We start from the raw sequence: 23,422 nt of genomic DNA, 5'->3' as shown, positions 1-23,422 counted from the left end.
CGCCCCCTCCCTCGTCACGTGACCTTCCTTCTTCCCACCGCGTCTCTGTGTCCTCACGTGGCCGTCTCAGGAGGACACAGTTGCTAGATTAAGGGCCCACCCTGACCCCGCACGGCCTTCTGCTGACTACACTGCGAAGACGCTTCCAGACAAGGCAACACCCTGAGGTTATGGGCAGACTTGAATCCTGGGGGACCGCTATTCAACACAGTGCATCTCCTGTTGGCCACGCCCTGTTCTGAACGTTGGAGTTACAGCCCCTGGAGGTGCTTGTGTTCCAGTGGGTGGGGCCCGCGAGCCCATGAGGTGGCGAGGCTTCGGATCAGGATCAGCGTTGCGAAGCGTGTACACAGGGTGATGAGACTGAGAGTAGCAGAGGGGCAGGCCGCTCGGGGGGCAGCGTGGCGTTTTGAGCTGGGCCTGAATGCACATAGGAGAAGGTGACGGAAAGGCAGAGAGAGCTCAGTGAGCCAGAAGCACGGAGGGCGGCCTGGCGTCCTCGTCGAGCATTGGCCCAGCAGGCCTGGGGGATGTCACGTGGGATGGAGTGGGTGCGACGTGGGTGAGAGGGTCAGAGTCGGGGGCAGCTGTCCCGGTTGGAGCCCCGGGGTATGGAAAGGACTCCCCTGCCAGTGGAGGCCTGAGGCACTGGGCTGGCCAGGGCTCATTAGAGCCCCCGTGGCCCGGTGAGGACCGAGGGCTGTGCACAGCTTGCCCCCACAGCGGTGGCCTGTCCTGCCCACTCCCAGCAGCCTCGCTGACTGCCCCCTCCCCGCACAGCGGAGGACAAGAAGAAGCTGGCAGAGGAGAAGGCCATAGACATCGAGGAGCAGAACAAGATCATCGCTGTGGAGAAGGCCGAGGCCGAGACGGCCCTTGCCGAGGTCATGCCCATCCTGGAGGCCGCCAAGCTGGAGCTGCAGAAGCTGGACAAGTCGGATGTGACTGAGATCAGGTATCGATGGCAGTCCCCGGCTGGGCTGGTCCCCAGCTGGGCTGGTCCCCAGCTGGGCTCGTCCCCAGCACCCCTCCTGAAAGCAGTTATGGTAACTGTGGCACCACTGTGCTGGGCCTGTTCCGTGGTGGGGACTGTCATTACCTTCATTTGCAGGTGAGGGAGGTGGGGCCTGGGGAGGCGGGGTGGCTTGCCCTCAGCCCCCAGCTGGTAGGGTGCGGGGCCTGCTGACCTTGCACCCAGGCTGACTCACAGAACGGGCTGTATGGGAGAGGTGGAGCTTCCTAAATCGGTCCTCTTGATGGGAAGACACTCCAGGCTGGGCCGGCACCCTGCTGGACACAGTGTGGCAGAGCTGTCCCCACCTAGGAACTGAGGGACCGTGGGAGACGCTCTAATCCCTTACCAGCCGGAGGGGCCTGCCCACGGCAGGGAGAGCGGGTCTTCACTGTGGCCCAGACGTTTTGCAAGTCAGTCTGGGAGACATCTCCGCCTGCTGTCAGGGAGAGGGGCGGGTGCAGGGCGGGTGTGCCGTTAACGGGGTCCTGCTGGTAAAGTCAGCACGGTGCATAAAGCCAGGAATAAACATCGCCTTGCCCGCCTGTCCCCTGTCCTTGGGCTGCCTGGCCCCACACTCGTCACCCTGGTTTAGGGACCTCAGCTCTCTCCTTCCCTCATTTTCCGAAGGGTTCTGTCCTCTGGCTGCACAGCTGGGTCTCCTGGGAGAGACTCCCATGTCCGGGCTGGAGGCTTACTCTCCACGGTGTTTGTCCCGGTGGAGTGTTCAGGGACTGAACGTTCTCTCGTCTGCGGGGACGTGGGTGGGGGCTCACCCAGTGCAGAAAGCCTCCACACTGCAGCGCAGTGGGGCTCTCTCTCCCCCACTTCCACCCCCTTCCTCCTCTCCCTCGCCCCCCGACAGCTGGCCCCAGTGACGACGGCCGTGACCCTACCGGCTCCTGCTCTCCTTCGCCTTTCCTTTGCCCTTTCTTCGTCATTTTCCTTTGGCTTCCGCCTCTTCATGGCTTTGGTGTCTTCACAGCTTGTGGCGTGCTCCGCCTCACCCAGAAGCAGCCCCTCTGGGCCTTGGCATCACGCCACCGCACCCTCCTGTCCTTTGGGCCTCCAGTCCCCAGCGGGTCGAGAGCACTGTGCACAGAGTGGCAGGGCACAGGGACAGTCTGGTCCCATCAAGACAAAGGAAACAGGGAAGGGGCCACCGGGCCTGCAAGGAGACTAGGATGTGGGCACCCCTGGCCCCGTTTGCCTCTGGGAAACGGAGAAGAGGCCAGTGGAGGTGGTCGTGGTGATGGTCGTGGTGATGGTCATGGTCATGGTGATGGTCATGGTGGCAGTGATGGTGGTAATGACATTGGCTCCCACTGAGTCTCAGGAGCCACCCCAGTGTGTAATTAGAAATGCAGATTCTGCCCCAACTGGTGTGACTTAGTTGGTGGAGCATCATCCCGAAAAGCTGAAAGGTCGCTGGTTCAATTCCCACTCAGGGCACATGCCTGGGTTGTGGGCCAGGCCTCTGGTTGGGGGTATGTGAGAGGCAATTGATTGATGTTTCTTTCCCTCTCTTTCTCCTCCCCTTACCCTCTCTCTAAGAATAAATAAAGTCTTTTTAAAAAAACGCAGATCCTCTGGCTGCACCCTGACCTACTGATTGGGACACCCTCGGTGGTGACCTGGGCTTGCATCCTCCTGACCCCCCTGCTCCGATTCTGATGCCCAGGCAGCTTCCAGGAGCCTGGGCTGGCACCCAGTGGGCGAGACCCCCGATCCGTCCTTGGAGAAGCTTGCCTCCAGGAGCCCAAGTGTCAGCTGGGACGTGGTTCCCTTTGCTGCCGCGCTCCGGGCCGAGGCGTGTTGGCTGGGGCCTGCGCTCGGGCCTAGCCCTGGCCACACCCAGTGCCCCCGTGTCTCGCCAGGTCCTTCGCCAAGCCCCCGAAGCAGGTGCAGACGGTGTGCGAGTGCATCCTCATCATGAAGGGCTACAAGGAGCTCAACTGGAAGACCGCCAAGGGCATGATGTCCGACCCGAACTTCCTGCGGTCGCTGATGGAGATTGACTTCGACTCGATCACCCAGGGCCAGGTTAAAAATATCAGAAGTGAGTGCAGAGGAACGTGGGGGGGGCCAGGGTGGTTCTTGCCTGGGCACGTCCGTCCCCGGGGTGGGGGCAGCAGGCCCTCCCGGCAGTCGCATGGTGGCCCTGTGGCCGGAGGGGGTGGGATGTTGGTCCCCGGAGGAAGACGGGGGCAGTGTCCCGTGAGCCAGGAGGGTGGGCCCTGGCTGGCCCATGTGGTCAGCTCCGCAGTTGCTCTGGTTCTCCTTGGGAGGATGCCGGGCCGTCCCGTGGAGCTCGAACCAGCCCCGTCTTCTGAGCGTCTTGTCTGACAGGCACCGAGGTGCTCAGAGTTGCTCTCACCCTCGGCCCCTCCTCCTGGCTTCTCGCCAGTGCAAAGTCTTCTGCAGGTTCCCTGGGGAGGATGTGGGGGAGGGGACAGCACCACCCCGGCCAGCCCCTCCGCCTCCAGTCACGGGATGCCCACACCCCCTTTCCGCCTGGAGCCTGTCCTGCCCGGGCGCTGAGCCAGCTGAGCCAGGAGGACCCCGAGGGTCTTTGTGATAGCCGGCTCGGGTTTGTGGCGTCACAGCCCACCCCGACGTTTGCTCGGAGCCGTGCCGTCCAGTGTTCGTCTGCATCCCCTTGAAAACACAACCGAGGGAAACACAAAGGGTTGAAGCCGCCACCAAAGCCCAAGGAACCGTCTCCACCCGAGCACTGGTTCAGTGTGAAGTTGCTCCGGGCCTGAGGGTGCGGGTGGAGGTGGTGGGACCTGTAGTGGCCTACGGGTCCCAGCCAGCTCCCTGCTCTGAGCCACCTTGCTGCCTGCCTGGGTGGGGGGCCCTCACTGACCCCCCAGGTGCCCCAGGACTGCTGGTTGTCCTGCGGAAGCACCTGGGTCACAGGATGCCCTGGGCGGCAGTGGCCTGTGCCCTCGCCTGCATCTGGAGTGTCCTCTTACACAGGACTCTCCCGGGGCCGGGCCCGCCCCGGTGTCCACGGGGCGGCTGTCCACCCCTGCTCCCGGGGGCTGAGGACCGAGGGACCGGCTGCCCTCACCTCGTCCCCGGGCAGCTCACTCCCCGCTCTGCTCTCCTAGATGGGGCTCACCACCCACCCGGTCACCCGTCTTCGACCTGCAGGTCTCCTGAAGAACCTCAACACCACGACTGAGGAGATGGAAGCCGTGAGCAAGGCGGGCCTGGGCATGCTGAAGTTCGTCGAGGCCGTGATGGGCTACTGTGACGTGTTCAAGGAGATCAAGCCCAAGAGAGAGAAGGTACTGCCTGCCTGTGGGACGCGGGCCTCGCTGCTCAGTGCGGGGCCGCCTTGGGCTGCGCGCTCACGGGTCCTCGCTTTGCTGGAAGGACTCCGGCAGGGTTGCGGTTTGAAGCCCACGGACGGTTCTGTCCTGGTAGACGACATCCCTGTGGTCACAGCCCTCATTTGGACGTCGCAGGGACTGGGGCCACAGGCATCCCGGTTCTGTGGGCGGGAGCAGGGCGAGAGGCGCTCATCAGGGCCGTCGCTGGGAGCCGAGCAGGGGTCTCGGCCGGCGGGGCTGGGCAGCGTGGTCAAGGGTGCTGTCCTCCGCCCCACGGCTCAGCATCCGGGCCTTTGCCCTCCAGTGCCGCTGTCCCTGCCCCCAAGCTCCAGCAACTGACACCGTCTCCAGACATCGTCACGTATCCCCTGGGGGCAGGTGGCCCTGAGCAGAGAACTGCTGGGTCGGAGTGGCACGTGGAACCCACGGCTCAGAGAGCGCTCGCAGGCCGGGGCTGGGGCTGCCGCTGCGAGCCACAGTCTGATGTCACATCGTCACGCAGAGCTCCACTGCTCAGAGCACTCGATGGACTTGCCCCCGACCGCCTGCCAATCCTCCTCACCCAGGTGGCCAGGCTGGAGCGGACCTTCTACCTCACGAAGCGTGAGCTGGACAAGATCCAGAACGAGCTGGCGGCCATCCAGAGGGAGCTGGAAGCGCTGGGGGCCAAGTACGAGGCGGCCACCCTGGAGAAGCAGAAGCTTCAGGAAGAGGCCGAGATCATGGAGCGGCGGCTGATCGCGGCCGACAAGCTCATCTCTGGCCTGGGCTCCGAGAACGTCAGGTCAGCGGGGCCCCGGGCCGGCCGGGCTCTGGGCCGAGTCTGCGCTGCGTCTCCCTCTGCAAACGCGTGAGGAAGTTCGACTCCGCGGCTGCCGCTGTGGTGGAGAAGGGGCAGCGGCCGCCTGCAGGTGGCCGTCCTGCTCGCTGTGGGGTGCTGTTTGTCCAGTGACCCCTGGGGGTTACAGAGGTGGACCCGCTGTGCAGACAGGGAGAAGCCAGCGCCCCTGTGAGGTGCCCCCCGTCCCGGGGGTGGCTACTTCTCGGGGCCGTTGACCTCGAGTCCTCTCTGGGCGGGTCTGGAGCAGGAGGCCGTTCCGTGCCCTTGTGCCCTGTCCGCCCGGAGCTGCGCCCCGGAGTGGGCGGGGCTGTCTGATGCTTAGGGGCAAGGCTGTGTGGTCGCAGCCGGCCCACTGCGGGGGACAGCAGTTTCTAACGCAGCGCCTGCAAATGCGGCACGGAAACACTGGGGGTGCCGCTGCTCATGGGAAGTGCACACGGTCCCTGTTTGCAAAACCCAGAGGACCTGGGCCGTGTCCCAGAAGAGGCCAAAGAGACAGTGTTCCCACTGCAGGCGGTTCTGCGCCGCCTGGCCGGGCCGGAGCACACGTGCCCCACCGGCCGCGCCCGCGAGCCTGGATGGAGGGTGCGGAAGCCATGCGGTCACTGCTTCCCAGGGCGCTCGGAGACGAAGTGCGTCCCACGGACATCCATCAGGGCCCCTGTTCGGGGCTGGGTTCTGCTGGGCCTTGGGATCGAGCAAAGCCTTTTAAAACGTTAAGTGTGAAGGAAGGGGAGTGGCAAAGTGAGTTGGCATTCTGTAACAGAAAAGAAAATCTTCGTTTTTTTCTGGCTCGCCCCATTAGCCGTGGGTCAGGCCGGTTCTTCTAGAAGGTTCCTTCAGATGGTGCCGGAAGGTGACTGCTTACTGCAGCCCCCGTCCTGCGCCAGGTGGCTGAAGGACCTGGGCGAGCTGATGCACCGGCGGGTGAAGCTGCTGGGGGACTGCCTGCTCTGTGCGGCGTTCCTGAGCTACGAGGGTGCCTTCACCTGGGACTTCCGCAACGAGATGGTCCGGGAGGTCTGGCAGAAGGACATCCTGGAGCGGGGGATCCCCCTGAGCCTGCCTTTCCGGCTGGAGAGCCTGCTCACGGACGACGTGGAGGTCAGCAGGTGTGTGCGGTCCCGAGCCGGGGGGCGGGTAGCAGCGGGTGTGCTGCGAATCCGGCTCCCGGACTCGGAGGGTGGTGGAGCAGTTTCCAGGATCGGTGGGTTGTTGGGGAAGGCTGACCCTGCCCCCCTCGACCCTTGGTTCACAACTGGGCAAGACAAGTGGGTTTTCCTGCCACTGTCCCTTCCAGGTGGGGCTCCCAGGGACTGCCCCCCGATGAGCTCTCCATTCAGAACGGCATCCTCACCACCCGGGCCAGCCGCTTCCCGCTGTGCATCGACCCGCAGCAGCAGGCCCTCAGCTGGATCAAGAGGAAGGAGGAGAGAAACAACCTGCGGGTGTGCCGGCCCCCTGGCCCCCGCTGCCCTCCCGGCCCTGCTCGGGCCACGGCCCGGCTCCCCGCCTCCTCTCCCTCCAGGCACCCCCCACCCCAACCCCACCTCTGGCCACGCCCAGCTCAGATGCCACTGCTCTGAGCCCCAGGCGGAGCCCCCCCAGCCCCTTGGTCAAGTCTGGAGGGCAGGACGGTCCCCTGGCTTCGCTCTGCCCAGCCCTCAGGCTGCAAGCAACTCGGGGGCGGAGGCCTCGCTTTGCTCACCTTCGTGTCCCCTGCAGTGCGGGGCTCGGAGGCCTCGGGTGCTCAGTGGCTTTGTTCTGGGGGGGAGCGGGGGAGGGCTTGGCTGAGATACAGCTCACGCACCGTAGAATCCAGCCACGCAGCACACAGTCAGTGGTGTTGGGGCGTACTCACAGAGTGACCCGGGTCAGGTCTGTCGCCCCCGAGGGGATGCGGTGTCCCTCGGCCACCGCCACCCTTCCCGCAGCTCTTCCCTCCCCCAGCCGCTGGCGCTCGCCGACCGACGGGCCTTCTGACCGTGCGCATCTGCCTGCCTGTTCCCGGCGTTGGCGCGGTGGGGTCACGCCCCGTGCGGCCTTCCGTGTCCGGCGTCGCCCACTCGGTGCCATGTGTTCACGTTCATGCGCATCGCAGCAGGAGTCGGCGCCGCGTTCCTGCTCACAGCTGACCCGCGCTCCCTTGTGTGGACGGGCCACGTCTGTCCGTCCACCCGTTGACGGACGCGTGGTGTGTTTCCACTTCTCGGCTGCTGTGAAGAGTGCTGGCGAGAACGCTGGTGCCCACGCCGTCTTGTGGGCACGTTTTCATGTTTCCTTGGGCGAGGTTGCTGGAGTCCGACCTCTGGGCTGAAGTGATCAGCAAATCCACGATCTCGAGCTTTACCTCTGCCCCTTTTTTTCTGGTCCCTGCTCTCCGGGATGTGCCTGCGGCCGGGGCCAGCCTGCTTGTGTGCGTGGTCAGGGGAGCGCCGGCCGCGTAGCTTGGGGGAGCCACAGACCGGGATGCGCGTCCTCCCGTGTGCAGCTGCGCTGCTCAGCGGCCCTCCTCCCCCAGCCTGCCAGGGCCCCGAGGTGGCCGCCCGCTGCCGGCCCCTGTCCCACTGCTGCTGCTGCTGCCGCTGCCCTGTTCTGCCTCAAGGAGGGCGGGTTCGGGTCCCGCGGGGAGAGGCTAGGCCAGTGCAGTAGGAGGGGGCGCAGCCGAGGAGGGGTGCGCGCCAGCGGGCCAGCATCGGGGGGAGGAGGCGTCTCCACGTGCTCTGAGGATGGGCACCGAGGCAGACCTGAGGGTTCAGAGAGGGGAACGAAAGAGGAGAGAGAATTAAAACGCAGGTCTCCGGGGGCTCTGTGCTTGGGTCCCGTTGCCGTCCCGCGGGAGGTGTAACAAAGCTCTCCCTCCGGAGGGAGGTGATCGCTCTTCCCTGCCGGACTCTGCGTGTGGAGTGAGAGGCTGAGCCTGAGCCTGGGGGCCTTCTGGGTTCCCGCGGGCGACGTGCCCGGCTTCTCCTCCCCTCTGGCCGTCTTCCAGGCTCTGTGTCCGCCCCCACCCCTCGCCTCGCACTGGGCGCGGGGCTGACCCCGCGCCTCTGCCCCCACCCCGCCCCCCAGGTCGCTTCCTTCAACGACCCCGACTTCCTCAAGCAGCTGGAGATGTCCATCAAGTACGGGACGCCCTTCCTGTTCCACGACGTGGACGAGTACATCGACCCGGTGATCGACAACGTGCTGGAGAAGAACATCAAGGTCTCGCAGGGGCGGCAGTTCATCGTCCTGGGCGACAAGGAGGTGGACTACGACTCCAGCTTCCGGCTCTACCTGACCACCAAGCTGGCCAACCCCCGGTACACGCCGTCCGTGTTCGGGAAGGCCATGGTCATCAACTACACCGGTGAGGGCCTCCGCGCCGCGGTGCGCGGCCGGGGGGTTGCCGTGGGGGCCTCGGTGTGCGGCCGGGGCTCTCCCAGGTCGCCGTTTCATCCAGTGGCCCTTCGCCGCCTCCTCTCTGTCACATCTGAGCTGGTCAGTTCTTGACGACCCGGTGACACCTGGGACGGTGACGCGTTCCGAGCCTTGAGGTGGCCGGGTTGGGACCGAGGCTCAGATGTCCACGCCGGGAAGAGGCGAGACCCCACAGGCAGGGCAGGGCCGTGTGCGTGCACACGCTGCGTGGCTGAGCTCCGTGAGGGGCCGCACACCACGTCTTGAATTTCCCAGGGTCGTCACGCAGGGTCTCAGACAGGTTGGTTAGGTGTGGCAGTGCTTCCCACTGGGGTTTGTGGGGCGTGTCTGCACTCTGCCCGCCCCCTGTAGGGCGGCGTCTCCATTTCCTTCTGTCATTCGGTCGCCTTGTGGCTTCAGAGTGATTATGTCCGGAGCGTGAGTCTCCGTATTGCTGAGATGCTGGCTTGCGCCTGCCCTCAGCCTGCCCCCAGCACAGCTGCGCCGGCGAGAAGACTCGGGGGCAGGCTCACAGGGGAACAGTGCAGTGAGGGCCGCCCTGCTCCCCTGCAGTCACGCTGAAGGGCCTGGAGGACCAGCTGCTGAGCGTGCTGGTGGCCTTCGAGCGGCACGAGCTGGAGGAGCAGCGGGAGCACCTCATCCAGGAGACGAGCGAGAACAAGAACCTGCTGAAGGACCTGGAGGACTCGCTCCTTCGCGAGCTGGCCACCTCCACGGGGAACATGCTGGACAATGTGGAGCTGGTGCAGACCCTGGAGGAGACCAAGTCCAAGGCCACAGAGGTACCGGCCGCTTGGGAGATGCATTCAGTCTGAGGGGAGAGCTGGACTCCCTGACCTCGGGGCCCTATTCTCGGTCCCAGGTCCAGAATCGGAGGCTGTAGGGGTGGGAGGACATCACCCCGCACCCTCGTTGGGCCCAGGCTTCAGGCCACCGAGGGTCTGCCCGATGAGAACTGGCCCTTCCACTGGGGCGCGCTCTGGGGAGGGTCATCCTGAAGGGGACCAGGGGCCCTTGTGCAGTAGGTCAGCCTCTTTCAGTTGAGAGTTATGGGAAGTCCAGCCCTGCTTGGCTTAAGTCAAAAGGGAATTTATCAGCCTAGTAAACAGAAAGGTTATGAAGGCTTCAGGTAGGGCTGCATCCAGGACTCCGGATCCAAGACTTCGGGCATGTCATCAAGACTGGGTTTCTCTCCACTCCTGGGCTGGGCCTTCTGTTGGCTTTGTCCTTTGCCTCCCCGTGGAGCTAAACTCCCCTTGTGGTCTCAAGATGGGTCTGGCCTCATGTCCTTTCAGGTTCAAGTCCCAAGGGAAGAGTGAGAGTCTTTACCTGTCCCTATCACGAAGGTTCTGAGAGGCGTTTAAGTCACATGCTTGCCCCAAACCAGGCTCGTGGCCTGGGGCTGGCCTGGGGAAGGACTGTGTGGACTGGCCAGGCCTCAGGCACATGCTCCTCTCCCGAGGCTGGGGTGGGGTCCCACAGATGGGACGAGACGGGAAAGCTGTGACTCTCCAAGTAAAATCCAGATTCTGTTACTAGAAAAGGGGGCAGGGAAACCAAGCCACTAACGTCCATCACGTCTCGGGAGGGGGTGGGTGCCTGGTCGCCCCTGGGGCACCGCTGGGGTTTTCTGGCCGACCCCAACCCCCTCCCCTGCCTCTTACTCCCTCACCCACTCCGCATTCCCCGTGGTTACCGGTGTGAGGCTCCCCGCCCCCTCGGCAACTTGCACGCCCCCTCAGGTGTCGGAGAAGCTCAAGCTGGCGGAGAAGACCGCCCTGGACATCGACAGGCTGCGGGACGGCTACCGGCCGGCCGCGCGGCGGGGCGCCGTCCTGTTCTTCGTGCTGTCGGAGATGGCCCTGGTGAACGCCATGTACCAGTACTCCCTGAGCGCCTTCCTGGAGGTGTTCGGGCTGTCGCTGAAGAAGTCGCTGCCGGACTCCATCCTCATTAAGCGGCTGAAGAACATAATGGACACGCTGACCTTCAACATCTATAACTACGGCTGCACGGGTGAGCGACTGGGACGGGCGGGCCCTGTGGGCACCCCTGGTGTCCGCGCCCCAACGCCAGGTGGGGCTGGGCTCCGCCCACGGCCTCCTTTCGGCTTCCCCGCCTCCTCAGAGGCTCTGTCTCCAGCCGCAGCCACGTCCCGGGCTCAGGGGCCCCCCCCACAGGGGCTGGGAGGTGGGCAGCACCTGGCCGCACCCAGCCCGCACCATGCGGGCAGGAAACTGGTTAAGGACTGTTGTCCCTGTAGGGCGCCCTCAGGTGGCCGGCCCTCCTCACACAGGCGAAGGGGGTTCAGGCCGCTGACTTGGGCTCAGACAGCCGGCTGTCCCGGGAACGTGCTCCTCCCGTCAGAAAAGGACCCAAGCATGCATGTCCTCCCGTGGGTGGGGTGCACGGCCTCTGCGCCAGAGATCCGCAGCCACGGCCCATGGGCCGCCCCGGCCTCTGCCGCCTTCACAACCCGAGTGTCACTGGAACGCAGCCAGCGTTGGGGGCAGGGCCCCTGAACCGAGCCCAGGGAGGGTGAGGTGTGGCTGCACCACCTGAGCGTTTTGTTACGTTCCTCTCTTTTCTGTTCTTGCTGCTGTTCTGGCACAGCTGTCTCCGCGTCCCCCACCCCGCACCCCTCCCCGCCTACCCCCTCCCTCCGCAGCCCCGTCCCTCACAGTTCTCTCCTGTGCGTGAGCACGTCACGTCGTGCATAAGAAACGCAGTGATGAAAGCACATTTTCTAAATCAATATCACCCGCCGTTTTTCCCCAGGGTTGTTTGAGAGACACAAGTTACTCTTTTCTTTCAATATGACGATCAAGATAGAGCAAGGAGAAGGGCGAGTCCCCCAGGAGGAATTAGATTTCTTCTTAAAAGGTAAGGAAAGCGGTTCCGGCGCCTCCACTCCGCCCCCTCCGGGTCTCCTGTGTGTGCGGTGGACGGCGTTGTCCCAGACGCAGCAGCTGGTGCAAAGGAGGCATCGCTGACTCTGCCACCTGCTAGCTGGCGCGGCCTCTGATCTGGTGCTGCCCCCGCGTGGGCCCCTTCCCTCCTGCTGCTGAGCCCTGGGACCTCCTTCTGACAGCAGCTCTCCTGTGGTCTGTAGTTCTCGGGGGGTGGAGGGTTTGCAGGCCAGGAATTCTAAAGACACCTTTCCTTTGCCCTGCCTGCACCCAGTCCATCTCAGGCTGTTCCAAGTGGTGTGGGCTGAGTGGTCCCTCGGTGGAAATGCACTTCTGGTCTTCGTTTGGGGCCCCTCCCATCTGCCCTGGCGGGAGTCCTGGGATGTGTGGTTGGGGCTGAGAGTGTATCTACCCAGCGTGTTCTAAGTGTCTTTGGCTCAGTACAGAAAAAGTCAAAACCTGATTGTGCCCTAAGTAAGGAGTTTGTGGCGTGGCTGGTAGCCTAGGAGGGTAGAGAGGAGCTACTTTTGATGGCATTTCAGGTACTTTTTGGCCTGAAAATCCCATGGCTCTTCTTAATTTCCTTTTAGAGGGGAGAGAAACATCTGTGTGAGAGATACACCCATCACTTGCCTCTCGCATGCCCCCAGCTGGGGACGTGGCTCCACAGCCCAGGCCTGTGCCCTGACCGGGAGTCAAACCCGAGATCTTTCGGTGCACAGCCCGCACTTAGTCCACTGAGCCACACCAGCCAGGGCCCATAGCAAAACAGAGGTGCTGGATCCCCCAGAAAAAAAAAGGAAAGCACCTCCGTTCACACGGGTACACATTGCTTTCGTGAAAACGACCACGGCAAAGACTCTCCTCAGAATCGGCTTCCACTCGCGCTGGTCACTAAAGGTCTCAGTGGGCAGTCCCAGCCTCACAGACAGCTCTGGTGTGGCCTGACGCTGCCGCCGCTCTCCACCTGAAGGTGCCCCCAGAGCTGGCAGCCGGCCAGGGGGCTGGCAGGGGTCACCCGTGGTGACAGGGAGGCCACGCCCCCTTCCCCGCCCCCTTTCTGCGGTGGGTCTGCCCCGGGAGGGAGGTCCTGGCACAGAGCTGCCTTCCCCCGACCACCCCCGCCACCACCGTGCGGAGTCAGCGCTGGCCGCTGAGTCTGCTCCCGCCCTTGCGACCAGGAAACATCTCCCTGGAGCGGAGCCGGCGGAAGAAGCCCTGCGCCTGGCTGTCCGACCAGGGGTGGGAGGACATCATGCTCCTGTCGGAGGCGTTCGCAGACCGCTTTGGGCGCCTGCCCGAGGACATCGAGAAGCACCCCACTGTCTGGCAGGAGGTGAGCCCCTGCTCGGCCCCTCCCCCGCCGCCCTGTGCGTCGCCTCCCGGACTGAGCCTGCGGCCGGCTCCTCGTGCGTGCCTGCAGGGCGTCCCTCCGAGTGGGCCGCTCCCAGCGGAGCCAGGGCCCTCTGACTCCCTGGGCAGAGATCTTCTTCATGTGCTGGGTCAGCTGACTTCGGGGGAGAACCGCTGTCCTCCCGTCCGTCCACCATCCATCCTTCTGTCCATCCATCCGTCTGTCCATCCGTCCATCCATCCCCTCACCCATCCTTCCATCCGTGCATCCGTCCCTCCATCCACTCATCCCTCCTGCGTCCAAGAAACACTCACTGAGCGTCCACCAAGGACACGTCCCTGACGGGCCCTGGGGGTCTCGGGGGTGAACACGGCTCAGCCCCCCCTTTCTTGGGGTGCGCGGTTTGGGGGAGGAGATGCTGGCGCTGGGGAGAAGCGGCCTTGGTGGTCACGCTCCCGTAGACGTCCCCCCTTGACCGTGGCCTTGGGACCGGCGCACGAGGACGGGGCCTGTGCGGCCTGTCCACGCCGCCGACGCCCCCGGCCGTGCCTCGCTCTCCCCAGTGGTACGACCTGGACTCGCTGGAGCAGTTCCCCTTCCCCCTGGGCTACGACCGCGACATCACGGCCTTCCAGAAGCTGCTCATCCTGCGCTGTTTCCGCGTGGACCGGGTCTACCGGGCGGTGACCGACTACGTGACCGTGACGATGGGCGAGAAGTGAGCGCGGTGGCCGCGCTGCCCAGCCCTGTCTGTGGGGCCGTCCCTGCCGCAAGCTCCGACGGCGGGTGGGGGGGAGGGGGGCCCAGCTCCAGGGGAGCCGCCTTTGAGAGCTGTCCGGTGGCCGCCCCAGAGCAGCGCCGGTCTGGGGAGACCCAGCGTGGAAGCTCACGTATTAACGTCCTGTCTCAGCACGGGGTCCGTGAGATACTGTGCGCATCTTTGGTGTGGGGGACTTAAAACCCTGCGTGGACTCACACCTGGGCTTGTCTCGGTGTGGACGGCCACGCTTCAGGTGCCAGCGGCCACGGCGCCTCGTGCCTGCCACGCCAGGTGCTGCAGCTCAGATGTGGCCTGGCGGCGGACAGGTGGTGGAGATGAGTGTGTGGGGCTGGGCGGGGACTGTGCCAACTGGGGGGGGTCAGGTCCCGGTCGGCGGCCCCTCAACTCCTGCCGACTGATACCAGGGGGCAGTGCGGGCCCAGGTCCTCTGACTCTTCAACAGAAGCTAGAAATTTAGGTTTCTCCCCGTCCTTATGTGCCGGAAGCTAATTTTCTGAAATCTCAAAACGGGAGCCACTGAGAACCGGCCTGCGCTATGGTCACTGTGGAACCCCGGGGTCTGGCGCCAAGGGGACGTCCCCTGGGAGGCTGGCCGAGGGGGGCTCTGCCAGGAGGCCCCGGCCCCGCGCAGACCCACACGGCTGTGCCGGCGGGAGGCAGGGAGGCCCCGGCGCACCGCATCCGGCGTGCTCGGCACGTGGACCCTCCGGCCGGGTGGGCTTCGAGGGAGCCCCGGCAGGGGGGCGGGCCCAGGGGGGCGGATGTGGGAGAGTGCCCCGGCCCTCTTGCCCTCCCGCCAGGTACGTGCAGCCCCCGATGATCAGCTTCGAGGCCATCTTCGAGCAGAGCACCCCCAACTCACCCATCGTGTTCATCCTGAGCCCCGGCTCCGACCCCGCCAGCGACCTCATGAAGCTCGCCGAGCGCAGTGGGTTTGGGGGAAACCGCCTCAAGTTCCTCGCCATGGGCCAAGGCCAGGATAAGGTGACTTGTTGCTGGAAGCAGCGGCTCTCAGTCGGGCAGCGTCCCTGGCCTCTGAGGAAAGAGCTGACGCCCGTGTTGGGCGAGTTGGGCCACGCCCCACGAGAGCCGGCGTGGTCGCCGGGTGCCAGGACGACAGCCCTGTAGGGAGAGTGTGGTTCCAGACCCGGTGGCTGCCCCGCGCACGTGGGCAATGGGTGCTGTTCTTCCCAAAGCCCTCTCACGCACAGCCAGCTCCTTCCACCCCTGCAGCCCCTCCCCCACTGTGGATCGGGGTGGTCAGCGCCCCGGGGGCTGGGCCGAGGAAGTGGTCGGGGAGCAGGTGTGACTGTGGGCGGGGGGGAGCTTTCAGGGCTGAGGGAGGCCACGGGGGAGGCCACAGGGCTCCCTCACCGCCCAGGCTGCAACCAGCCCTGCACACGCAGGCGACCCTGAGGGAGGGAGGTCGGACACTGTGCCTTCCAGGACTCCCTCCGCAGCTCCAGCTGGAGCGGGCCTTTGCCGGTCAGGAGCTGGGGTGGGTCTCTGGGAGGACACGGGGCGGGGGGTGGGCCGGGGCTCCGGGACACTGGCTCCTCTTTCCCATCGCTGCAGCTGGCTCTGCAGCTGCTGGAGACAGCAGTGGGTCGCGGGCAGTGGCTGATGCTGCAGAACTGCCACCTCCTGGTCAAGTGGCTGAAGGATCTGGAGAAGTCCCTAGAGAGGATCACCAAGCCCCACCCAGACTTCCGCCTGTGGCTGACCACGGACCCCACCAAGGGCTTCCCCATCGGGATTCTGCAGAAGTCCTTGAAGGTCCGGCTTCAGGACAGACCCTGATGCACCCACAGCCCCGTCCTCAGCTCACTGCCATTCCTCTGTGTACGCCTGTGCACACGTGTGTGTGGGGGGGGGGGGGGCGGGCGTGCATGTGTGACTGTGCGCTTGCATGTATGCATGCATGCGTGCTCAGAAATAACCCCAGGATGTGGCTCGAGCCTCCCGGATACCCCGTCCAGTTCCGCCCTCCCCCTCTCTTCAGAGGTCACCCCGTCCCGGACTGGGCGGCAGCCGCGCCTCCCAGGGAAAGCCTCGGCTGGTCTGCACGGACTTCGTGTCTCTAACCAGAGGCCCGCCCTGGCCTGCTGTCCGCTAGCAGTTCATGCAGAAGTTTCCCGTGGCTTACACGCCCTGTTTAACTCACCGCCCAGAGAATTTTTGGAGTGGTTCTGTCATCTGTCCCGGGCTGGTAGAGGGCAGATGTAACCGCGTTCATTTCACACTGGAGGACCCCCGGTTCAGGGAGAGGTGGGGGAACCTCCCCCGGGTCACTTGCCGAGCGAGGGGCACCGCTCCTGAGGACGTCCGTCCAGCTCCTTAGGGTCTGCTGGCCCTTCACCAGAGGGAACTGCTTTCCGGGGAAAGGACAGGCGGCCACAGAGAGATGCGGCAACAGCCGGGGAGACCGAGCTTCCTCCGTCACCCTCTGTCCCCTCCTCTGACAGGTTGTCACGGAGGCACCCAACGGGCTGAAGCTCAACATGAGGGCGACCTACTTTAAGATCTCCCAGGAGACCCTGGATGAGTGCCCGCACCCCGCGTTCAAGCCCCTGGTCTACGTGCTGGCGTTCTTCCACGCTGTGGTGCAGGAGAGACGGAAGTTCGGGAAGATCGGCTGGAACGTGTACTACGACTTCAACGAGTCCGACTTCCAGGTGAGTGCGCGGCCGGGGCCATGGCCTCGCCCCAGGACTGTCCTCCCCGCCCGTTCTCCCCCGGGGGCGACGGTGGCGGCGGCCCTGCCCAGTCTTCCCAAGGGGCAGGGTGCGAGGGACCGTGGGTCTGGTTGCCACTGAGCCCGTCCCTCCGCCTCGAAGGTCTGCATGGAGATTCTGAACACGTACCTGACGAAAGCCTTCCAGCAGCGTGACCCCCGGATCCCCTGGGGCAGCCTCAAGTACCTCATCGGAGAGGTAGGAGCGTCTCGGGGCCTCCGCGCACTGCCTCCGGGCCCCGAGCTGCCTGGTGCCCCGGGTCTCCGTGCACGACACCCAGCCCGTCACCCCGTCGTGCTCGTTCTCAGGGACCCCCACCCGCACGCAGGCTCTGGGCTCATCACCCCGGAGGTGCGTGTCCTCGAAGCGTGGCAGGGCCCACCTCGCTGCGCCCTGGGCGTGTCGCAGAGCCTGGCTCCCGTTCCGTGCCTTCGTGCAGGGCAGGTGGGACTGCTGCGCTCCCCGGTGGCGGCCCACGGCCCGAACAGTGACGTCCCAGTTCTCAAGACAGACGCGGCCGCCGGCCCGTTCGGTTGTGGTGGTCTGGTTGCTTCTCCAGTCCCACGCTGAGGGCTCTCGCCCCCTGTCACCCCAGGTCATGTACGGGGGGCGGGCCATCGACAGCTTCGACCGGCGCATCCTGACCATCTACATGGACGAGTACCTGGGGGACTTCCTCTTCGACACTTTCCAGCCGTTCCACTTCTTCCGGAACAGGGAAGTGGACTACAAGATCCCCGCTGGCGACATGAAGGAGAGATTCGTCGGTGAGGCTCCTCAGCTCTGGAAGAGTGTTTTAAAAGTCTTCTCTACGGGGCCCATGCATTGCAGCTGTTCTGTTCTCTGGTCGGCTTGGTGGCCCTTGTGTCCCCTCGCCCGAGGGACCCCTTGGCCTGGAGGTGCGGCCCGTCACACCCCTGAGCGGCCCGCTGGGCTCGTCCCAGCCCCTGAGCTGATGGCGCCAGCTCAGACTCCCCGTCCTGGGGTGACGGCGAGTCTGTCGGATTCCGTCCAGAAGGACAGGGGGCCCCCGAGGCTCACCGAGCTGTTTTCATAGCAGATGAACGTAGAGCTGGATGGATCAGGCTGGCGTCAAATTCTGATCAAAGACAAGTCACCGAGCAGGGCATCAGCCTGTGTGTCGGGGGTGCGGGGGTGGCGGGCCCTCCGCGACCAAGGGTGGCGCGCCGCGGACCACGTGTGTCTGTCGTTGCAGAGGCCATTGAGGCCCTGCCGCTGGCCAACACGCCGGAGGTGTTCGGGCTCCACTCCAACGCAGAGATCGGCTACTACACTCAGGCCGCTCGCGCCATGTGGGCACACCTGCTGGAGCTGCAGCCGCAGACAGGTACCGGCCTGGGAGCACGGGCCGGGGGGCCAGGGGCCGGGGGCTGGGGGCCGCTGGCGCTGCTGCTGGTGCCCAGAGCGTCTGTGCTGCTGACGCCTGTCCCTGAGCCGCCAGGCTCGGGGGCCCGGGCCACACCCCGCCGCCACGCTCTCCCTGACGCCTGCCTGGGTTTCAGGGGAATCGAGCAGTGGCGTCAGCCGAGAAGAGTACATCGGCCTCGTGGCCAAGGACATAGAGAACAAGATGCCCAAGGTCTTCAACCTGGACCAGGTCAGGAAGCACCTGGGCACGGGGATCTCCCCCACGTCGGTGGTGCTCCTGCAGGAGCTGGAGCGCTTCAACAAGCTCGTCGTGCGCATGTCCCGGTCCCTGGCCGAGCTGCAGAGGGTGAGCGGGTCCCCGGCGGGCAGGGCTGCGCCTCGACCTGGAGCCTGGTGAGCTGACCCCCGCCCGCCCGCCCGCCCACTCTCCGTCCGTCCGCAGGCCCTGGCCGGAGAGGTGGGGATGAGCAGCGAGCTGGACGACGTCGCCAGGTCCCTGTTCATCGGGCAGATCCCCAACATCTGGAGAAAGCTCGCCCCAGACACCCTGAAGTCCCTCGGCAACTGGATCCTCTACTTCCTGCAGCGGTTCAGCCAGTACACGTCATGGGTGAGGGGAAGTGGCTGGCTGGCAGAGCAGCCCGGACCGCCTGCGACCCCTCCCAGCCTCCCCCACCCCCACTGTCCCTGCGACTTGTGTTAGCAGTTGCCCGAGCGCCCTGGAGACGGTCTCCGCCTCTCCAGGCGCATCTGCGTCTCTTTGCCTCCTCCTCTTCTGGTGCGAGGGCGTGGGAGTGGGCCCCTTGCAGCTCAGTGCACTCCTCGGCGAGCCTGCCTCGAAAACCGTTCCACCCAGGTCCCTCTAGGCCCGCCCCGTTCTTTCCGGGGTTCTCCGCTTCGCAGGCGCCCGGGCCCTTTGCACCGGTGGGCGCTGAGGCGCTCACCGTGGGGTTTTCCTCTCCTTCCCCTCTGCCAGCGGCGGCGGCCCAGGGCTCGCCCCTCGGGTGTGCACGCGAGTGCGTCCCCGCGGTCATCTCCGCAGCGGACGCCGTGGGTCAGGGTGCGCGGGTTTCAGGTCCGGCGGCTCTCGTCGGACGGCTTCTGGAGAAGCCGAGACCCGAGTGCGAGCTCGCCCGCCCCCTCAGCGCCACGGTGCCCAGTGTGCTGAGTCTCTCCTCCCGGCCGGCAGCAGTGCTGCCTGGTTGTCGGGACGTGCATTTCTCCTTGTCAAAGTCATTGTCACTCCTGGCTTACCGTACGTCATTGCAGGTGACGTACGACATTGTATCAGGTGTCCGCCCCAGCGACCAGACACCGTGGAGCTTAGCTCTTAGCTCTTACTAAGAGCTCATCCCGGTGGATCTCACGCCCACGTGCCGCCGGGCCTGGTTGTCGGGGTGCCGCTGCCTCTGCTCCCCGTGCGGGGCTTGGCGTCCCGTGACCGCGCTGTCTCAGCAAGTCTGTGCTCTCCAACCCTCCCCCTCCTCACCAGCCCCCGACTGCCCGCTCCCCTCCCACCTGGCAGCCGCCAAAGTGTTCTGTGTCTGTGAGTCTCTCTCTCTCGTGCTTGTTTGTTTATCTTGTTCTTTAGGTTCGGTTGTCAGTAGATGTGTATTCATTGCCATTCTATTACTCAAAACTTGTATCTTTTTTTTCTTTTTCTTAAAGCAGACCTTTAACATTTGTGATACTGGCTTGGTGGTGATGAACTCCTTTAGCTTTTTCTCACCTGGGAAGCTCTTTATCTGCCCTGTGGTTCTAAATGACAGCTTTGCTGGGTAGGGCAGGCTCGGCTGCAGGCCCCTGCTCTTAGTCACTCTGAATATTTCCTGCCGGTCCCTTCTGGTCTGCCAAGTTTCTTCTGAGAGGTCAGCTGACAGTCTGTGGGAGCTGTCTCACAGGTGACTCACTTTCATCTTGCTGCTTTTAAGATTCTCTCTGTCTTTAACTTTGCATTTTAATTAGGCTGTGTCTTGGAGTGGTCCCCTTTAGTGAGCATTAGGTGCTCCCTGAGGCCAAATGCCGCTTGCTGGAGAGGTTTTAGGAAGGCCTGAACTTCCATCCAGGGCAGGCCATTCTCAAGGAAAGGCCCCTGGAAACCCCTCTGGCGGCCGCAGGGTGGGCGGGGCAGGGTCTCAGGCTGGGCAGATGGGCAGACGGAGCGAGCCACACTAACTGACGGAGACCAGAGGTGGCACCCGCCTGCCGGCTCTGCGCGGGGAGGGCTCAGGGAAGGAACAGTGGCCTCTGCCAGCCGGCACCTTTTCCTGCAGAAAGCTGCCCCTGACCAGCTCTCGCCCTGACGCTGGGCAGTTCGGCTCCCCCCCAAGTGTCCCTGGGGCCTTCTGGGCTGCTGCCCAGTGCGGGAGCCCAGGGCCAGGGGGTCCGAGTGCGCCTGCGTGCGGGCCTTTGAAAAGGGACTGCTGGGGACTGTCTCACTCAGCTACATCCCTGCTGGGTTTCACAGCCGGAAGTTACGGGGACTCCCCTTCCTGGCTCTGGAACCCTGGACTGGGGGGTCTGGTGTGGGGCCGGGACCCCTCGCTCCTCAGCGGGGGCTCTGCAGCCAGGACACCAGTCGGGGTGTTTGTCCACCCGTGGATGGGGACCGGCCTGCTCTGCGTCTCTGCTTCTCCTGCCAGTCTCGGCGTGGCGGCTCTGTCCCTTTAGCTGCGGGGCTTCCACCAGCCAGGTGCCCAGCGGTTCCACGCAGTGGCGGTCCCGTCCTTCGGCCGTGACTCTGCCGTGGCCGCGGGAGGGCGCGAGCTGCGTTTACCTCCGCTGCCATCTCAGCCGGCAGCCTGGACGTGCTTCTTCGGCGCTGGTGGGGCCGAGCGCGTGGCACATTTCGTGCTGCTGCTTCTGGGAATTGTGTTTTGGCTTACCGGTTTCGTTCTCACTGAGTTCTCCATCTCTTAAAGTCGATTTGTGAGAGGTCTTGCATGTCAAGGAAATTAGTCAAACGTATCTGTCCTTCCTGTTGCAGCTTCTGGGTTTAACGGTCTGCACTCCCAGGTCGTCACTGTGAGTACACCCATGGGACATTTGATCCAGTGCCTCCGGTTTTACTTTTTTACATCCGGATCTTCGCTCCGTCTGGAATTGGGCGTGGTTGCTTTTCCCAGATGGGCCACCAGTGGTCCCGACCCCGTCTTCTTGCCACTTGCGCGACCTGCGTCTTTAATCATGAACCCACGGTCTGGTCAGCCCTGACGCTCCCTCCTCTCCAGGTCACCGAGGGTGAGCCCGGCGTGATGTGGCTCTCGGGGCTGCACATCCCCGAGTCCTACCTCACGGCCCTGGTGCAGGCCACCTGCCGGAGGAACGGCTGGCCCCTGGACCACTCCACCTTGTTCACGCAAGTGACCAAGTTCCAAGATGCGGATGAAGTGAACGAGCGGGCAGGACAAGGTACGGTCGGCCCCATGTGGACCCGCAGTCTCTCGTGCAGGGCCCCTCTGAGCCGCCCCAGTTCGGGGGTGAAGGTCGTGTGAGCTGGATGGGCCGGGCCAGGTCTGTGGGTCCCTCTGCTGCCGCGTGGCTGCAGCTATGCACCGTCCATGTCTCGACATCTCCCGGGGGAGCACACACTCTCTCCACGGCTGTGTCCTTGGAGACCCGGGCCAGCGCCAGGGGAGGCCTGGACCGAGCTCGCCCGCTGGCGTGCAGAAATGGGCTCCTAGGTCAGAGGCAGATCTGTCCTGCATCTGGACGGCTGGGCGGCTTCCCTGGAGACCTAAGGGGCCCCGGCGTGGGCGCCAGAGACAGGGGGCTGGAGTGGGGGGGCCCTCAGCGCGGCTGCAGCCTCGCGAGCCTTTGACGGGGTTGCTGGCTGTGCCGGCCCTGTCTGGGCACGGCCGCTTCCCGGGGCCCCGGGGTCGTCATCCGGGGACACGCAGCTGCAGTCCAGCGTGCGCCCCTGTGAGCGCGCGGGGGGGTTAACAGTGAGGACGCGGGGCCGCGCAGAGGGCGTGCGGCGTGGACACCGCCCAGAGCTGCTGTTACGCAGCCGAGTGGCAGGTGCCCCTGCGTAAAGCCCGGACGCCTCCGGCTCCTCAGGCTGCTTCGTGTCGGGACTGTACCTGGAGGGCGCCGACTGGGACACAGAGAGAGGCTGTCTCGTCAAGAGCAAGCCCAAGGTGCTGGTTGTCAACCTGCCGATCCTGAAGGTCATCCCCATCGAAGCGCACCGCCTCAAGCTGCAGGTGGAAGGCCCGCCCGCTCCCCGCTCCTCTCCCCTCCCTCCCCCTTCCCCACCCTGCTGTAGGTGCACCCTGGGGGGGGGAGCCCGTGAGGTATGACCCCAGCGTGGAGTCAGGTCCCGGGCAAGCACACGCGTGCGCACGTGTGTGCCCAGAGACTTCTGCGGGGGCAGATTCAAGTTCAGGGGCTGTGGTCCAGGCCGACCTCGGGAGAGACTCGGGAGAGATGGCCGGTTTCTCGTCGAGTTCGGCGGGCAGGGCCGGGTCGCGGCTCCAGCTGGTGCGGACGGTGTGCCTCCCGCTCGGCCTGGCTCGGGTCCCCCCGCCTCGCGGGCCCCTGACGTCAGCAGGGCCGCCCTGCGGAGCCCCGCCCCGCGTTCTCAGACACAGCCAGGCAGAGGAGCCCCGCCCCCACGGGCACCCCTCACCCGCCTGTCCTTCACAGAACACCTTCCGGACGCCCGTCTACACCACCTCCACCCGAAGGAACGCCATGGGGGTCGGCCTGGTCTTCGAGGCCGACCTCTTCACCACGAAGCACATCTCTCACTGGGTGCTGCAGGGGGTGTGCCTCACCCTCAACTCGGACTGACCCTCGGCGGGGGGGGGGGTGCCCGCCTGCGGCCGTGTCCTGGGGCCTATCGAGAGGCAGCGGGGGCTGGACAACTATTCTCCTTTCGTTTTAAATCAGCCGTTCTAATTTCTTTCCATATAAATTAACCTGCATGGCTTGTTTTTGAAGCTATTTTTTTAAGGATTCAAAAAAAGTAAATTCCGAAGGACAGCACTTTAAGATGTTGAGTGTTTTATTTCCATTCTCAGAGGAAACACTTGATTAAGCTTAAGGCAAAGTGAGAATTCCGATGTAAATTTCCAGAGGCGCGAGTGTGTGTGTGTGTGTGTGTGTGTGATCGTCATCGTCTCTGTCCGTGGTCTGTCTGTGGTCCGTGTGGGTAGATGCCTCTCTGGGGCGAGAGCTGCCTGCGGAGGGTGGGCCGTGGGCCCCGGCTGCTGGACTGCGGCAGGCAGAGCTCCTTCCGGGGGCTGACCGGGCCGAGTCATCCCAGCCGCGCCGCCCCTTCCAGACCCTCCGGCTGCTGCTCCTCAGCCTCTAGACGGCCCAGGGCGGGTGAGGCTGTCGAGGGTGGTGTTTGGTTCCTGCACGAGCCCCTGCCCCCCCCACCCAGTCCGGGTCTGTGTGGGGCTGGGCGCAGACCCACAACCTCTGGGACTGGAGGCTACGGTGGTCCCTTCCTCCTGGGCACCGCAGGGCCAGCCTGGAGCCGGGCGCCCCAGAGGGTGGGGACAGTCACGGGCAGAAGTAGTTGTTGCCACCACTTCCGGAGACCAGAACGTTCTAAAGGGCAGCTCTGGGCTGTGAGGAAGGAGACGCCTCTTCCCGGAAGTGGCGAGCCCACCGTCCGGGCGAGAACTC

General features: G+C 64.7%; 1 protein-coding gene across 1 annotated transcript in view; it reads left to right on the top strand.

The window, feature by feature from the left end:
• The window catches only part of DNAH10 (dynein axonemal heavy chain 10), a 90,414-nt gene extending 67,642 nt beyond the window's left edge, over positions 1-22,772 (top strand). The window contains 23 exon segments of the mRNA XM_036014389.1: positions 781-955; positions 2,890-3,071; positions 4,172-4,308; positions 4,920-5,137; positions 6,085-6,306; positions 6,495-6,642; positions 8,267-8,546; positions 9,170-9,399; positions 10,360-10,633; positions 11,396-11,500; positions 12,708-12,862; positions 13,444-13,598; positions 14,462-14,645; positions 15,237-15,437; positions 16,127-16,336; positions 16,499-16,594; positions 16,992-17,163; positions 17,613-17,744; positions 17,920-18,131; positions 18,228-18,395; positions 21,016-21,196; positions 21,845-21,990; positions 22,433-22,772. Of these exon segments, the coding sequence (XP_035870282.1) occupies positions 781-955; positions 2,890-3,071; positions 4,172-4,308; positions 4,920-5,137; positions 6,085-6,306; positions 6,495-6,642; positions 8,267-8,546; positions 9,170-9,399; positions 10,360-10,633; positions 11,396-11,500; positions 12,708-12,862; positions 13,444-13,598; positions 14,462-14,645; positions 15,237-15,437; positions 16,127-16,336; positions 16,499-16,594; positions 16,992-17,163; positions 17,613-17,744; positions 17,920-18,131; positions 18,228-18,395; positions 21,016-21,196; positions 21,845-21,990; positions 22,433-22,579 (4,130 nt within the window). The 3' untranslated portion in view covers positions 22,580-22,772.
• The last annotated feature ends 650 nt before the right edge of the window (positions 22,773-23,422 follow it).

Source organism: Phyllostomus discolor, chromosome 13, assembly GCF_004126475.2.
Source record: "Phyllostomus discolor isolate MPI-MPIP mPhyDis1 chromosome 13, mPhyDis1.pri.v3, whole genome shotgun sequence".
Lineage (NCBI taxonomy): Eukaryota > Metazoa > Chordata > Mammalia > Chiroptera > Phyllostomidae > Phyllostomus > Phyllostomus discolor.
This window is presented reverse-complemented; position numbering and strand designations above follow the sequence as displayed.